Here is an 18,271-nt window from a genome sequence, read left to right as displayed (position 1 = left end):
TTGCTCAGTCACACAAGCTCAGAGAGATTTGAAATACTGAATCCTGCTATCATCTGACTGCTATCACAGGAGCCCAAAGCAGTGCCCCCATCTCTTGTGGAGTAATTGAGAAATTGCAAGGGATGGATGAGTACAAAATCATGTTGGACATGGGTGACTCTGAGTCATCAGGTTATCTCTAATCCCTCCTATAAAGCAGGTAACTTTTTCAAGGGCATGTGCTAAAAGGCTAGACATACAGCAGCCTGTATTATCCAATTAAGTAAGGTGGTATTGTCATGAAATGAAACCAAGAAATAGTACTTCATGACCTCTTAATACTATCTGTTTCACAACAACTTAAAAATAGCCTGAAAGAGTGTGAAGACATAGTCTAAGTAATGTACCATTTTTCAATAGCCTTTACAGCAAAACAACAAATATGAACCGAAGCTTACAGCCTGAAGTCACAGCTGAAGACCAGCACAAACCAGACCAGCTAAATTCAAAACCAAAGGCAGAATTTGATGTTCAATGGAAAAAGAAGCCCGAAAAAAGAAAAGAAAAATAATCATGTCCTACCTTCTTGAACTGCCTGGAATGGATTGTTGCCGTCCACAAATGTCACTGAACACGTGATTTTCTCTGTTTGTAAGATTTCATCATTCTGGTTGAGATCAGCAACTGCCATTCGAAAAACCTCCTCATCTTTTTTAGCAGATTCATCAAAAATTGCCCCTGGGAAAAAAAAAAGAACAAAGGAAAAAGAAAAATGAAGTTGCACATTTCACTTTTCAAAACATTAATCATAATCACTCGAGTCATATTTTATGCTTTAACTTCACCTCTTCACTCACTCCTGATGAGCAGTTCTCAAAACACAGAACCCAGAAGCTACATCAAAATACAGAGATTTTCTACATTTTAACATAATATAGAGCAGAAATATAAGAGAAGCATTTACTCCAGCAAGAAATAGTGGGGATCTTCAATCAGACACAAAAGAAATTATCTATGTATAGAGAAAAACAGACAAGAAATGAGAACTAAATACCTTTCCAAAAGTGCTATTTAATACACAGGATGACCAAAACAGTCATAGTTGTCTATTGCACATTATATCTAATGATCATTAAAAGAAAGATAAGAAAGAAATGAAGTTCAAAAGAACTGAGAATAAGTCTAAAAAAGTAGCAGCACTGGGAAAATGAGTTGGAATTGACAACAGCAATCAATACACAGGTCGGCAGCTGATAAAACTATTTCAGGTCTAATTCCTATCCGATTTGTAAAATAACCACTCCAGCTAACCACCTGTCAGTAAATTAAGTTGAACTGGTTAATTAAAGTTATTTCTCCCTGTATGTATGTGACAGAAAGTGACTGTTCTGCGTTTTCCCCAAAATCTTCAAGCAGAGCATCTTCAACAGGAAACTGTTAGACACAAGAGGAGTTGGCAGTGTAGAGGCTTCTAAAGCTTGCACGTCCAGTTCTTTAGGTATATTGAAAAAGGACTACCAGGCTAGAGCGTGCTGTTTTTCACTTTCTTTAGTCTATGTTACTTTTAGCATCTCTAATTTCCTATTATTTTACATTAATTTATTATGTTAAGTATTTAAGCAGAGATTGCTCTAATCACAGTATCATAGTCCTATGAAGAACTTGTTATTGTTTAAAGCCACAAAAGGGTAAGTGAGGCATTCAAGCACCTCTAAGTTATTTATTTTCATAGACTAAAGAAGCTTCAAAGCTTCATAGACAAAGGGAAGCTTCAAAAACAAACTGATGAAAACTGTAGCTATTCTATGAAATTTCTCAAGTTTTCAGGCTTATTTATTCTTGAGCATTCATTGTCAACACAAAACTGAACTAAAACAATGCATGTTGTGAGGCAGCCAAAGGGTACACATAATAGTGACTGCTGATGACCTCAAGAAAAAATCTGCAGTGATGTGGGAAAAGTTTGATTTACAGGCAATGGCAACTTTAAGAGAAGTTAACATCATATGCATTATTTATCCTATTTTTTCCACTGACCTCCAGCTCCAGTCTCCCTGCCAGCACCACTCATTCTACACATGAACATTTCTTCATACAATCTGACCGCTTTGACTCAAACATTTTCCTCCTGAAGCTGCTGCCATCTGGAACAGCTGTTCTTTACCTCTCCACCTCATTCACCTGTCATCTCTGTGCAAATCTCAGTTGAAAAGATTCATTTTCTCCCTTGCTTTTTTTTTTTTTTTAATTTAGTTCCATAAAGCAAAGCCTCACACAGCTGAGAAAACACTTAGTATGCAAGATGCTGCAAACCATGGCTTCTCCAAGAAGATTATTTTTGTATACAAGTAAAATTTAAAATTACAGGAGACTTCACCTAATACAATATCCTAAAACATATTTCTGTTTCTAATCTCAGAAAATAGTGTTTGTTTGTTTTAACCAAAATTTATTGTGATTATACTTTTGTTTTTGCTTTTCTTGGTTGTGGTTGTTTTCATGTTGTTTTATGGAGTTATTTTGAGGGGAGTGTTTTCTTTTTCTTTTTAAATATTTTTGCTTGGTTTTGTTTGTCTTTGTGGAGGGAAAATACATGTATATTGATGATGACAACCTAGCACAGACATTGATTGCTAATAAACATTTGAAGCAACAATTTCACATGGTTATTAAGTAATTCTGTAACATGCCACAGTGGAAGGAAGCGAACATGTACCTATTGCATGCATACAGGATAGCTGTTGACTCCACTGCAAACACCATGGCAAAACAAAAGCTTCACAGCCAACACTGTAAAGTTTCTTATTCTACAGCTGAGAAATGCTGTTTTAAGCCTGGCTTCCTCTCTGCAAACCAGGTAACTTACTGAACAGTGGATGCAGAAAAATCCAAGTTAGCGAGCTTCTTCTGCAACAGCTATCACAATAGCCCCCCTCATACTCTCAGCTTCACCACTGGTCAGCAGAGAACTACTCCCAAAACTGCTTTCATCTGTGCTGCAACGAGTTTCTCAAAATCCTTCTTGTTTCTTTCAGCCACGGGTCCCCCTATTAAACAACTCTTTTTTTCTCTCATTACTCAGTCTGAAGCACATCCTACCTCTGATAGCATCTGAACATACATAAAGTATAGGGATTCATGAAACTCCATGCAGCATTCACAAATTGTATACTTCCCCGCTACACTACAACTACTCCTGTTTTGCACTACTGTAAGCAGCACTTATGGCTCCATTTACCAAACACAAATTTCAAAAGTTCCCTAAACAGAGCTGCATCTGACGTATTAAAAAAGCTACCTTACGGAAATGAGACATTGCACATGCTTTAGTCTGTGTCTTCATAAAACAATTACATGTATAAAAGCATTGTAAAAATGCACAACAGCAATAACTTCTGCTCAAGCAACATAGCCTAGATTCCTTCAGAAATTAGGGTTTTATCCACCAGAGGATCTAATTTAATTATACAAAAAGCCTTTTGAGAAATACTAAAGAAAAAAACACTGTTCCTTTCAGGAAATGTCACTGCACAGCAGCATGTGCATTCAGCTTCAAATGGTGACAACAAATTTCATAATTGATTCACCACATTTCTTTAATTTTTGTTCTCAAATAAAACTGAAAAACTCAAAGCAGCATCTGAAGCATTCTAATTGTTCCTATTCTTATATACACACTTGTTGATCGAAAGGTTTCTTTCAACAGTGTGTCTACATAATCAATATTACGCAATGTGTTAATTTTTCTTAGCTCTCCAAAATAAAACTCATTTCAATAAAAACATAAAAGTATTATTGGTTTGTAACATAGCTGAAATATTTTCAATTTTCTGTGGTCTCAGGAATTGTCCTCTGTTTTTCTGATGTGAATTGGGTCTATCAGGTTTTCCAGATAACAGTAAATATTGCCCTTATCTTCTTCACTTGACAAACTGGAATGACCACAGACTTTTTTGAACTGTGTTTCCAAAATGAAGCCTTTCAGCTATAGGGGGGAAAAAAACGTTAAAGAAAGTAATGAGCAGCTAAAGAAACGTAGCAAAATTATTTCTCCAGATACTATGTGCAAATGGTCTCTTAGAAAATGATACAAAAATACTATTTGGCAAAGGAAACAGTTTTCAAAATGAGGTGGTGTTACTTTTTCTTCTCCTCCCTACTGCATACCTCAACTGAAACAGTTCTCATACTAAGCATGTCATTTCTAACTATACTCAAGGAGAATTCCCACGCTTGCATCAGGAGTTGATGTGTTGACACAGCACTTAACACCAGTTTTCCCCTCGCACTTTTCTATTAGGGCATCATTACATTCAGTTTTACTTCAGAATCTGGATGAGGGCATCACAAATGCAATTATCTACTGGCTCTCTAAAAAACCTCAGCACATCAATAACATCCTGTAGCATAGCAGAAAATTCTTATTATTTAACCATCTCATTCACACTCAACAATGTCACCAGAAATCTGTCAATTTCAATGAACCTAGACGAAATCACGCACAGATTTGTTAAGTTCACTAAGTAGCAATGACACTGTCAGAAAAGCATTCCAGAGATCACTTGTCCTACTGACCTCAAGGTATAACAATATAATCTGACTTACATACTACTGGTGATTTCTTCAGAAATTTATCTAGTTTACTAGAAGCAGCCCAGGAAACACAAATACAGGACGGAATTGCACCATGACCAGAAGAATGAAATGTGAAGAGATTCAAACTACGTCCATACTTCCAATGGCTAAGAAAATAGGAAAATCACTTATTGTACTGCTTTAAACTATCATCCATGTATCCTATTATCTATGAAGATATGGCATTAATATCACAAATTAAGTACTTCATTTCAAAAATAAGGGGAAAGTATATGGATTAAATGCCATTTAAATTGAAGTTAGAGTTCAATTTCTGCACATAAGCTTGATCTCCACTTCTTAATTTTACCCATGCAAACCTCATTAGCAAAAGTTATATGTACTTAGCCCAGTAATTTACTAGTTCAGAAGTCCAGGAATGTTTGGAAAGAAAAAGAATATTACATTCTTATTCTAAATGAGAAAATTAATGCAGCAGATGGGAGGAGAATGGTCAAGCTGTTAACACTCAAAACTGGAAGCCAGGAATTTGGACTTCTCATGTCAAACCTCATCTGAGTTGTCCTGCAGAAATATGAGCAAGTTGCCCCAAATCTTACTTCCACCACATGAAATTAGTTTCTGAGTGCTTAAATCAATGAGGCTGCTCCTGCGATACTGTGTAGGATAAGGTCCCATGATATCATTAGGCAATAGTTATGTTCAATGATTGGGAATATTTGTATAAAATTCATTCTTTTTAAAGTTATAACAGCAAATTTCTGAATAAACTGAAGGATATCATGCCTGATTGAATGATTATATATACACAGAACTGGAAGAATAATTATATAGTGGAGTTATTGTCAACACGAACAAGAGAGTCATGACGTATCTGAGGATCTCACTGCTCTCATCACAGGAATTTAGAAGGTCATATGCAGACATCTCCCGTTGTCTATGTAGCTCCCACAATTACAGCACGCACTGTTAACTAATGCAGCTGAACACAAACTTTAATTCCTGAAACATTCAGAGCTGCTGTAAGATTCTCTTTTGAATTACAGGCACTCAAAACCATGCAATCAAGACTTGATTCAGTAAATGAAGGGGGAGTATCAGCATGCTTTACTCTTCTCTTTCAGGGCAACTGATGGATGGACCACATTCTGAATAAGGAATTAGCTGGATGGTCACATTCAGAGGCTCTGGTCAACAACTCAATGTCCAAGTGGACTGGGGAAGGATTTTCTGTAAGGTCAGTAACAACAGAATGAGGGAAAATGGCTTTAAACTGGAAGACAGTAGGAGAATAGAGATTAGGAAGAAATTCTTCACTGTGTGGGTGATGAGACAGAGAAGGTTGCTCAGCAAGGTTCTGGGTGCTCCCTCTCTGGAAGCACTCAAAGCCAGATTAAACAACCTGGTCTATAGCAGGGGGTTGGAATTAAGTGATCTAAAAGGTCCCTTCCAAACCAAACCATTCTATGATTCTATTAATTAAAAAAATCACAATTTAAAAAAAATAATAATTGTGAAATAACATCTTGAAGTTAAATGTTTTCAAACAAATAACAGACTTCACAAAAAAAATCAGATACGTGAATATTTCACTGTGAAACTGAGGCAGTAAAAAAAAGCCCTTCTTCAGCAGAAGAATGCAGATTCTTCTCTGCGTTTATCAGAGAACCTCTGATATTCCCCTTCACTCTCTTTATTTATTTTCCCCTCTCTCTCCTCTTAGGGTCTGCTACGCAGATTTGGAAGTATAAAGGATCCTTGACAAGTTGACAAAGAAAAATCGAGCATTTTATGTTACAAGCTTTTCTGAATGAATTTAAGTACAGTGAGAGCCAATTCTTCAGGTACTGTACATCACACCTACTAATTAGAAAGCAATAAAGAATTTCTAGAAAAGCAGAAACAGAAGCTCGAGGATGTAGAATTCACTGTCTTCTCATTGTTTTTTGCAAAATTTAGTTCTAACACGATTAGTGGCAGTCAATTCATTTGACTGCAACAGGTGCTGGAGTTCTGTTGTGTTCTCAGGAAGTTTTGAGATTTATTGCTCTCACAATTTGCAATGCTAGTAAGCACATATTGAATTTTTATTTTTATTCTTTTTCATTTAATTCTATTGCTGCACTGTAGATACGCGTAAGAGTCACTGGGAATTACGTTCACATTTGGAAATAACAGATTCTAAGATCTTATCCTCCTTATTTACACTGTCTATCAAGCACATATGCACAAGCACGAACTCATTTCAATCACTGCTGATTTATTTTGAGCTCATCCTGACAGACATTTCTAATTGTTCTCAAGTTCCAAGCCATCATTTAACACTTAAGTTTAATACAACAAATGATGCCATTTGTCAAATTCTTCTGCTGAATCTCCTTAATCTTATAAAACAAACAAACAAACAGAAAACAGTTGACATTTGCTAGCCTCTTTCTAGGGAAGGTTGTTGTTGTCTAGAGAGAGAAATAAAATGAAACACTGTAATACTGTTAAAAATGCATTTCACAGAAACACAGAGTATCCTGAGTTGGAAGGATCATCAAGTCCCATTCCTACGTCCACACAGGACCACCCAAGATTCAAATTCTATGTCTAAGAGCATTGTCCAAATGCTCCTTGAACTCTGGTAGCTTGAGGCCTTGACCACTGCCCTGGAGAACCTGCTCCATGGCCACCACCCTCTGGTGAAGAACCTTTTGCTAACACACACCCCTATCCTCTCTTGATGCACCTCCATGCTGTTCCCTCGGGTCCTGTAGCTGTCACTAGAGAGCTCAGCATCGCTCCTCTGATTCCTGCAAGGAGCAACAGGCCTCCCCCCTCAGCCTCCTGTGCTCTGGGCTGAGCAAATCAAGAGGCCTCAGCTGCTCCTCACATCTCTTGCCCTCCAGACCCTTCACCATCTGTACACTCCTGAATAGTTGTGTGTCATTATTCAGGTGCATTTTTTTTTATCTACAGAGTAAATATCCTATGGTATTTTTAAAAAGCGATTCTGAAAAATCTCTAGGTAGATAAAATATCTTCTAACATGCTCTATATTGTCGTTAATTTGAGTGAACCTTCCATAGAAAATGAATGTACAAACTACTGTATGAAAAGACATAACAATCAGCATACACCTTTCATTTGTTCGTAGTTATTTAACCCATGGAACATATCGCAATGATTTTCTTCCCGCAAATCCAAAAATACTGTACAAACACCAGCTATGCTTTTGGAGACTGATGTCTACTGCTGTAGTTGAAGCAGGTCACGATATCCCTATAAACAATACAAATTATATACTGATTACCTTCCACAGAATGAGGATATCTTCTCTGCACTAATCCACTGTAAACATGATGTGGTGATTAACTACAGAGATAGAATTTTTGCATTCATTATGCAATAAATGATCTGATAATAATGAGAAGATTTTCATGTTTTCTATCTTATCCATAACTATCAAGTTGGGGTCTAGCTGTGAAAAGCATCTGGTTTGGTAGATATTATTGTCACATTATTAATGTCCCATGCAGAAAATTGGTGTGATGATAATAAATCTGCTGAACAGTATCTGCATTTTTCAAAGGAATGTTCAAAAGATGCTTTATAATGTATATTAAGAGCTGCTGTTTTAGAACCAGAGCAAATACAGTTTCTACACACTATTTAATCATCTTCATTAGCCCATGCTTGTGAACGTAAGAGCACCTCATAAAACAATGTCATTGCAGATAAATACATCCTAAAAGCCCTAAACAGCTGCTAACCATTTGTCATTGTTTATTATCGTCTGCCACTAAGTCACATTTTACTTCTGTAATTTTTGAAAGATTAACCAAATGATGTAAACTATTATTTAGAGATGGAGAGGAAACCACTGTCAAACCCTTTTATATAAGTCAAGAAGCAGCTGCTGAAATGTACACTACTAACAGCTGAACTTTGATGAGAATAAGATTACCAGTGTGCTATAGGTGTAATAATAACGTACAGACATATGTCTACATAACACACAAACGTAAAAGTGCAAAGGCTACAGTGCAACGTTTTCTGGCTTTTCCCTTCCTATTTCTCTTCAAAGGTGGCCTAAAAGGTCCCTTCCAAACCAAACCACTGTATGATTCTATAATAAAATAATAACAATAATAATCAAAATTTACTCGAGCCTTTTGTTCTAAATGGTTTAGCTATTTCATGCAGTAGAGCACTCTGGTTTTGAATACTGAAATACAGGTGTTAACAATAAAGATTGCCATTGGGAGAATATTACAGGAATAAAAGGTTATTTTCTTGAGCACCACATTATATAAACCCAGGCTTTATGCTGTAGATTTCATTATAAAAAAACAAGATAAAGAGGTACTGAGTCAGCATACTACTGAAAAGTACAGACAGATAACTTTGAAATATATTGCTTCTAAAAATCTATCTGATCCTACATGAAGTGTCATGAATACCATGGTCAAGATTGAGATGACAGCAGAGAGAATAGCTGCAGTGAAAAATGGTTTTTTGTGCTCCTCTAAAAATGCAAAAGCTGACTCTGAAATTAATCCCTTCCTTAAACAGCTTTTCTTTTCTTTAGAGGTTTTCTTTCTGCTAGAATAGAGGCATTCAGCAAATCTACACACAAACACGCTCTTTGAAAGGAAATGGGAGAAACTGAACAATCTAGTCTCAGAGACATCTAGCCTATTTTCTTGCAAAGGCAAGATAGTTCAGTAGAACGTAATTTACATTTCAGCTGAAAATTAGCATACATTACCTCTTTCACTCTAATGTCACAGAGGGTAGCAAACGTAGGATCGATCAGATTCCAGTTTCAACACAAATGTCCTAAGAAATAGCCACTTTCCAAAATGGGCACAAATAAGCCTGTCTCTAACATGTTTCCCACATGCTTCTCAAACCAAGTTTTCTGAAGTACTGATACTCCCCCTTAACTCTAATCTTCACGCTCTATAATTTTGTTAATTCATCTGAAATTAGCAAAACATTCAAGGCTCAAAGTGACCTCACAATCACAGACATTGCATGTTCGTGGTGCTTGACACTTATAGAGTGACATATTTGTTTTATCTTTTCTTTTTTTTTTAAATATAATTCTTACAAACATTAGAGAAAATTTTCTACTTTTCCAATTCATAATTGCCAAGTATGTCTAACAAAAACAAACAAACAAAAAAAAACATCCTTGAGAATATAACTCACAAATAAACTTAGACCTACTTTAAAATTTTCAACCAATAAATTCTGATAACATTTGCTCATATTTTTGCAAAAAGGAAACATGAAAACAGAGGAAAAACAGAACAAATATCAATCTGTATAGGACTACCAAACATAACCAAAAAGATCAGCTTTAAATTCCTTCAGTTCTCTGCTGCACTAGAACTTACTTCTTTGTTTTTAATAACACTACTGTACCGCAGTAACATAAAGCTATTTGAAAGCTAATTATGACATTGTCATATGCCTATGATTTTATAATTTCCAAAGCTTTATCGCAAGTTAGATAAGTGCATTCCAGTTGCGTTAAAACGTAGTTTCCAAGGAGCATCATGTAAGAAGTAAATTAATTAATTAATTAATTGAAATAATTCCTAACTTTAAGACAAATACAACTAACTCCTACACTGTTTTTTTATTATTCTTGCTGTCTTAGAAGGCAAATTTTCAAAGCAAGAATTGTTGGGCTACTTCTGCACACTACGGATGTGTCAGGCACCTGTATCAGTCCAAATACTCCCCTCCCTTCTTTCCACATTTTTTCAAGACTTCATAGTGCAGTGATATATGTCAGGATGTTAGCAAATCTGAGGCTGAAAATGCCTCAAGCAGCAATATATTTTCTTGAGAAGTGTATATTTCCTAAGAAAAATAAAAAAAATTCTTGCCTGTCGAATTGCAATAGTTTTGCCCTATGTTCTGACAAATGAGTACTGTAACTGAAGAGTGAGATTTCAGATGAACTTTCTGCTCTAACATTTCACAAAATAACCACAGAAGAAATAAATGAAGCATACTTTCTACCCCAATCTCCAAGTCCAAAGTTGCTATGAACTCAAATTATCTGCAATTTAAAAATATTTTTGAGAAATCAGCTAGGCACTTAAATCACTGAAGAAATCTACAAGCAAATATTTGGTTTAAAATACTTCCTGATAGAATCATATGCAAATGAGTAATAATATTCCCATTTTACAGATGAAAGAATATTAAGAAGATATACAATAACTTGCAAAGACAAAGTAATGATTCAGCTGTTAAAATTAGAAGCTAAAATAGTGCTGATTGCTTGTTCAGAGTATCTTGTGTTTAATCTACAGATTAACCGTTATAATCTTGTAAAACTGACACTAAAAGTAATATAATTACATTATTATCATAGACCCTATCTTATAGAGATATTTCATAGGAGAGCATGATGGCAGGGGAGGACATGAAGTGCCTATAAGCTGAAGGTGACCAAATCATGTGTGTAATGTCTTAGAATTATTTCTATTTTTATTATTTCTAGTAATAATAAAAACTCAAGCTATGATTATTAAATATGTTTAACATACTGTAAATTGGAAAATATTGCAGACTGGATAATAGAGAAAGTTATACAGGAAGAAACAAAGAAATCTCATGTGGTTGCTTCATAGTCAAACTTAAGCATGTATAGTTAAGAATGGAAAATAAATAAATAAATTTAAAATATAAATAGACAAAAGAAACACTCCAAATGTGCAAACTTGTGGAGGGACAAAACCTTTTTTTTTTACTGTTACATGTTGTCTGCTAATCAGTTCAAGGTTGTGAAAAGTTAAAATGAGGAAGCTATAATTTGGCAGCAGCTAGTTGCAGGCAGAATATTTAAAAAATTTTTTTTCTTAATTTACAGAACTGATAAAAAAGATCATGCAACACTCCCATCACATACTGACAATCATAAAAATAGATTTTCTTTATCAAAGCACTAATATAGCCTAAAACATTTTCTGTTCCAAGACTGAAAGGAGAACAAGGTTTTGTTTTGAATCAGCATAAAATTGCCTGTAAACAATGTGTGTTTTATTTTCTGTCACATTTTATTACTACCCATGTGATGAATGCAAAAGGAAACCCATGCAAGAAGCATAACCTTCATACTATTCTTGTAGTCACTTTTAGTATTAGCCACTCTCCCAACTCATTAGTTTAAGAAAACATGTTTCTTATGTGCTGTTTCTAAAACTTCAATAAAACAATCCCAGTATACTCTCTAAATATGGAATATGAATATCAAATAAACTGTGAAATGATTTAACAAAGCACAAGGAGACGTTATTTTCAATATTACAGAATTCTGCCCCCCTTTGCAATTAAACGACTTCAGTGGATACATCTGCTGCAGTTTCTAGTTAGTTCTGTGTCAATAAAGTCTTTCTGTGGTTTGGGAAAAGAGTAAATCTCACTCAGTGATGCTTGGACGCTTTCTGTGTGGTGAGAGACAGTAAATCTTTAAAATCTGTATACAAGTTTTTAAACTTATTATGACTGTATTATTTACTTATGGCAATTTTTGTAGTATTACTGCCAATAAATACTTAAGACTATATTGGGGGAACCTTTCTGGGGGAGAATGCTGAAGGTACAGCCAGAAATCTGCTTGATATAAATGCCTCTTGTATCCATAACTTGTGGTATTTGGTATTTGATTTCCTTAAGGACAGATAAAAAATTCCTTAAAATTGTAACCTCTGCTTACTCAGCATTGCTCCAAAGACAGGAGAGTTTTATGTGTGTCTTTTTGATGTGTTTCTGTGCCTAAGGAAATCTATGAGTTCATTATGCTAAATTTAATAGTAGCAAAAAGTTACTTCAAGGAATTAGATCAAAACAGCAGGCATGACTCCCAAATCCATTGTTTTGGGAAGGGATCATTTCTTAACTGAAATGATTTCCCACACTACCTAAATCATCATCATACAGACCATTTACTGCTGATAAAGTAAGGTTTACTGTAAGATGAAATTCTTCAGGAAGAGGAAAACCATACTGCCTAGGACTTGAGAGCAGTGTAGTTAACATGCTGCATAGTAACATACCACATATATCAAACTAGCTCTTAAAGAATAGGAATATTTACTGAAGAAGAGGGGCAATAGAAAGAACTGACATTCAGATCTCCTCTTTCATATCCTGTATTCCAGTTACAATTCATTATGAACTTGTACTGAAACATGCCCTAAATTAAAATGTACACTGAAAGCGTAACAAGGAAAATTCAATTTTTCTTCCTAAAAAAAAAAAAAAAAAAAAAAAGAAAAGAAAAAACCACCAGGAAACTATGACCAACAGCAGAAGAAACAGCAACAAAATAAATTCAAACCAACAACAAAAAAAACAAAAAAAAATAGAATACCAACAAGAGTCCTCAAAGCACAAGAAGAAATAATACTAGGCACTGAAAAAGGGACACAGCTCTGCCAGGTGAGTCTCTGCCCTATGGGAACATTCCCCATTTTCTCCTTCCTCCTTCACTTCATATTCATACACTTCATACTGATTTTGGATCAGTAAACTTGCAGTGGTTTTTTGTTTGTTTGCTTTTCCTGGATAGTAGTAAATCTTATCCTTAACTAGTGATTAAAAAAAAACAAACAAAAAAACTGCTGAAGACTACCAGAATTCTTTGAGGGTGGCCAGAACATTTTCATGGGACACAGTTCAAAATCTTGAGTGCAGAAAATGCTGAACAAAGATCTTCAGCAATGTTTATGAGTTCTTCAATAACATAATAGTATACAGGAACTAATGACAAATGAGCCCATGCTCCAATATATTTCGTAGGTAAGATTTGTTATGCATCTGACTCCTGCAGAAGATTTAAGACTGTAAATCCCAAGGCGTCTTCATAATATATTCTCTGCTTCTTACAACTCAAGAAAGAACAAAGTTTAAAGACAGACTTTTGTCATCAAAGTATGTTACAGAAACCATGATGTGGCTGAAGTTTCAGTGATTCTCTTTGGCTATCTTAGAACAAGACAAATCATAGTAAGCATATGCCAGTCAGTGTTTCTGGACTATGTCACAGCAGCTGGTACAGGTGTGATGCCTGCATTATTTTTTACCCGACTGAATACAAGAAAAAATGGTTATTCCATTTCATATGGAATCACAGAATCACTTGAGTTAGAAGAGATATTTAGACATCATCTAATACAACTCCTATGCATTAAACAGGAGCACCTACAGCTAAATCAGGTTGCTCAGAGTGCCATTCAGTCAGATCTTGAGTGTGTCGAAGAAGAGATCACCTACCACACCTCTTATTATGGCTATGGAACAATTGCCAATCCTCAGAAGCTTCTAGTCTTTGTTTCTATTTGCCTTATTTCTGCCTAAATACAGACATCTAGAAAATTGGAGGAAACAAACAAACATTACTTGTGCTTGAAGACTGATGATGTTTTGCTTCTCTAACTACTGTAAGAAAATCGCTTAATATTTTTTACATTAAAAAAATTGGAAATTCCCTTTCCAATTCATCTGAGTCATATAAATAGAAGTACTACTCTAAAGGGTAACATTTTACATTTAAGAGCTGCAATAATCCAGTTTGTCATATGAAATCCAAGAAAAATCTCATTTAAAAAAATAAGAGCACATAGAATTCTGCAGTAAAGACACGCTGTATAGAATTATCAACTATGAGTACTCGTGCATATTCATACACACTCCAAAAGAAAGTAAAGAAGCCAAAGTTCATTTTTTTCATGAAGAAGCAGCACATTACTGTTTCAAAATGAAAACAGAGGCTTCATAAAGTATGATAAGTAATAAAAGAAGATCATTTGTGATTTGTGAGTTCTGCTCTAGATATCATCTGAACAACAAAGCCAACTTTGTTGCACTGCAATCCTAAATGTAAGCATATATAGTCCATTATATGTCTGTGTCTCGAACTTCATTTCTCCAAATTGATGATATTCTCAAAGAATAAGGATAATAAAGTTAACATCAAAAGTGAAAAAGCAGCAAGTCAGAAGAAAAAAATGCAGGGTCAGTTCTGCTTCATTTAAGTGAACTCAAGGCTACCAAATCATAAAAGCTTATAATTTTCAAACTACATCCTGGGAATTAAAAATAATACCTAGGCCCACAATAGGAGATGGGGAAATATATATACAATATAACCATAAAATACTTATTAAGAGTAATTAAGCAACCATAGTTACCGCTCAAAATTGAAAGGAGAAATATCTTCCAATAAGCTGCAGTAAGACGATTTTTTTTTTTGAATCCAGCAATATTTGTATCCACCTTTCATTGGTAGTATACTTACTATGTAGCACATTTCTGAAAACATTCAAAGAATCAATTGCAATCTGCAGATCTAAAGATCGCTTTCTATTTATGGAATAAAAATTACAACGTTTTCTGATATTAAGGCAGTCATTTCAGAAATAAAGACATGACAATACAGTTTGGGAGACAGATGTAAATGAGGCATTTTTAAGGAAGTTGATGATTTCACTTTACACTCTTCTAAACAAATTTGCTAAGAAGATCAACAACATCTGAGGAAATGGCTGCAAAATTGGAAAGTTATGCTATCAGTGTACTTCTGTGAAATTAACTACATTTTTAGCTGGGTATAGTTTAACTAGTGTCAAGAAAGAGTTTTAATGTTAATCTGAAAACAGATCTCGGTCTGTCAAGAAACACAGTAGAAAAAAAAAAGCACAGGTCACTAATTGCTTTTAGTAGATTTCCTCTATTTGGACTTCTTATCATCTATTCATAGCTTACGAATCATCTATTTTAGTGCCTATGGTGTTTTTGCTAAAGATCTTGCCATTTTTTTTCGTCAAATGTGTATATAAAATCTCTTCCACAGGGAGAACAGTAGAGATTTTCTTTAGAAGTCAACTGAATTTTGCTTCACTGGTTCAACATTTATTTACAACATCAAGAGAATTGTTCCATAGAAACAAAATTCTACTTGATGCAATTACTGAATGAGTATAGGATTTTCCACAGGTTTCCAAGTGTTATTTCTCATCCTGGTGACAACACTTGAGTCTAGATATTTCTTCACATCCTGCAAGTTTTCAGCCAGCTAACACATGACCCTTTATCATCTCACAGAAGCTGACTCCAGTTTTGACACAATTCAGTCCTGTTATGAAGTTCATTACAAATTAAATGGCTGAATCTTGGAAAGCTGTCTTATGTTGTTATTTGTTTTTTAAATTAAGAGCAAAGAAAAGACTATGTTAATTTTTTTTAAATCTCACATATTAGTTCAAATTCTACTTTCACTTAGAAAAGAAATCCACTTTTGAAAATGCTTACAGCGTATTTTGGCATTTCTGTTGTTGTTTTATGCTATTTTAATTCCTACACAATCTTGGTATCAACTTGTAAAGTTGTGAAGAACCAGGTTTCAGTAACTGGGTGATGGCTCTACTGGAAAGCATCTGCCACTTATCCCAATATTCTGGGTACAATACACATACTTTAAAATATTTATTTAAATTTAAATAAAATAGATTCATTTTGATAAAACAAGAAAAAGACAATCATGATAATCACTGATTAGAGACTAACCCATCTTCCACCAACGTAAACATTGTTCACATGCTGAAACAGCCTAGGTAGGGATATAATCAAGCACTTGCTTGAGAAAACAGAACTAATATTCAGAATGATCATTTATGACATATCCCAAGAAATGTGAAAAACTCCACGGTTATCAGAAAGAGCTTCACACTTGGTCCACATTCTGTAATAGCTTATAATACAAAGCACTGAGGATTGCCTTATACCTCCTCACAGTTGAAGCACATAAAATCATGTCAAAAATAAAACTACTCAGAGCCATATTCTCAGTAAGCACTGGGGACTGAAAGTAGGTATGAAATGTAGACAGGTTTATATCAACCATGGGAAACTAAGAACTTAGCACTTACTTGGTAGAACAATAAATCACCACAAGACAACCAACTGAAACCATTTCCCAGAAATCCTTCTGTACTCATCAGTTTAAATTACACCATAAAAGATGGTATTGAATCTATTTACTGTTTTATTGCAAATTCTACAAATGGGAGTCAGGGTGACAGTGTAGACCTGGAAGCTGTAGGTGAGATTTAAGGAAAGGATAAAGAGAAAAGAAACAGCAAAAATGGCAAGGATGCTACTAAAATGAGTTTCTATCTTGGCATTATTTCTGGTTGATTTACAGTGGAATTGGAGGCATTATCCAGGCAACCTGAAGCGTATGCAGTTGTTACGCATCAGAATATTATTGTGCAGATGAAGTACTGTACTGGTGTACTGCAAATACAGAGTAATTGGAGGCTACCTTTTTACGTGTCATTCTCAAGCATAACTCTTGCCAAATTTAAGGGCTTAGCTTGTGATTAAATAGCAGCTTGCTGCTGTATTTAAAGGAAAATGTGACATGGCTGCATGTCAAATGCAAGGTAAACATATTCTTGAAAAGCAACGATCACATGGTGCCCTGCCACTTCAACCAAAAAACAGCATTTATAGAGGGCAGACAGCCTTTTTCGCTACACTTTTCCGCAGGCTTAAATACTCATGCTGTGCAGCATAAAAGAAAATCTTGCCTAGTTAACATTCACTGACTGATTCATAAAACAGGTTTTTCCCATGCATGCATATTATTCTTTATCATGATTACTATAAACTTAGCAAATCTTTTAAAGCTGCTTACTAATTCAAACCCACCAGGACCATCAATTTGTGACTGAAGAATATAGCCTAAAGGAAATTTCTCTATATATTGTGTGAGGAAGAGACACTTCCTGCAGCTTTTCTGCCTTTGAGAGGCATGTAAGCCAAGTGCTGACAGGAGAATGAATAGAGCCAGTCATGCTAAACATGCATCCTATTGTTTTGGGCTGTGTCGGTCAGAGAGACTGTCAACACATTTTCTATTTCTCCCCCTTCCTCCCCCACCACCATCTTTTGTTGCTGTTGTTGGCAACTTACACTCATCTCGTCGAATTCAGTTAGAATATGCTGCAAACCACGCTGCATCTGCCGGAGCCACTCTTTAAAAGAAACACACGGACTCTCTACCTGAACAATGGGGATTTAATTTTTTTCCAAAAGGGCTGCAGAAGTAACCCCTTGGGAAGCAGGATATGTTTTTCCTCTTTTGAAACCAAACAAATTTCTTGAGGGAAAGTTACTGTTATCTCCTCACTACAAGGAGAGAGTCTCAAAAGCCATACCTGACTGGGGCAAGACCTGTCTACAGCATACACATGAGTAAATGACAATACATACAGAAGTATACATACTTATATATAAGCCCACACATACCTACACACTTAGGTGTACTTCTAGTGTATTTTTGTTAGGAACAAATAGGCTTAAAAGTGAAGAGACCTACCCAAATCAAACATGAGCATTTCAAAAAATAGCTCCAATAGCTGACCAGTCACGGTCTGAATCACAGAATTATAGGGGTTGGAAAGGACCTCTGGAGATCATCGAGTCCAGCCCTGCTGCCAAAGCAGGCTTCCTAGACCAGATTGCACATGTAGACATTCAAACAGGTCTTGGAAGTCTCCAGAGAAGTGTGAATGCACTACAAGTATTTGAGATAACTCCTATCACTTTCTGTGCAATACTGTGCTTTTTCTTCTGACAGCTTTTCACATCCTTATATAGAAATAAGTCAATTAAATGTTGA

General features: G+C 35.3%; 1 protein-coding gene across 2 annotated transcripts in view; it reads right to left on the bottom strand.

Moving 5' to 3' along the window:
- Positions 1-18,271, bottom strand: part of GRID2 (glutamate ionotropic receptor delta type subunit 2) — a 637,449-nt gene that overhangs the window by 500,805 nt on the left and 118,373 nt on the right. For both annotated transcript variants that reach the window (XM_065736492.1, XM_065736493.1), the window contains exon 2: positions 562-717. In XM_065736492.1, coding sequence (XP_065592564.1) covers positions 562-717 — 156 coding nt within the window. The remainder of the gene's footprint in view (positions 1-561; positions 718-18,271) is intronic.

This window comes from Cyrtonyx montezumae, unplaced genomic scaffold (assembly GCF_038088225.1).
Source record: "Cyrtonyx montezumae isolate F1298 unplaced genomic scaffold, pur_monq_1.0 scaffold_2, whole genome shotgun sequence".
NCBI lineage: Eukaryota > Metazoa > Chordata > Aves > Galliformes > Odontophoridae > Cyrtonyx > Cyrtonyx montezumae.
This window is presented reverse-complemented; position numbering and strand designations above follow the sequence as displayed.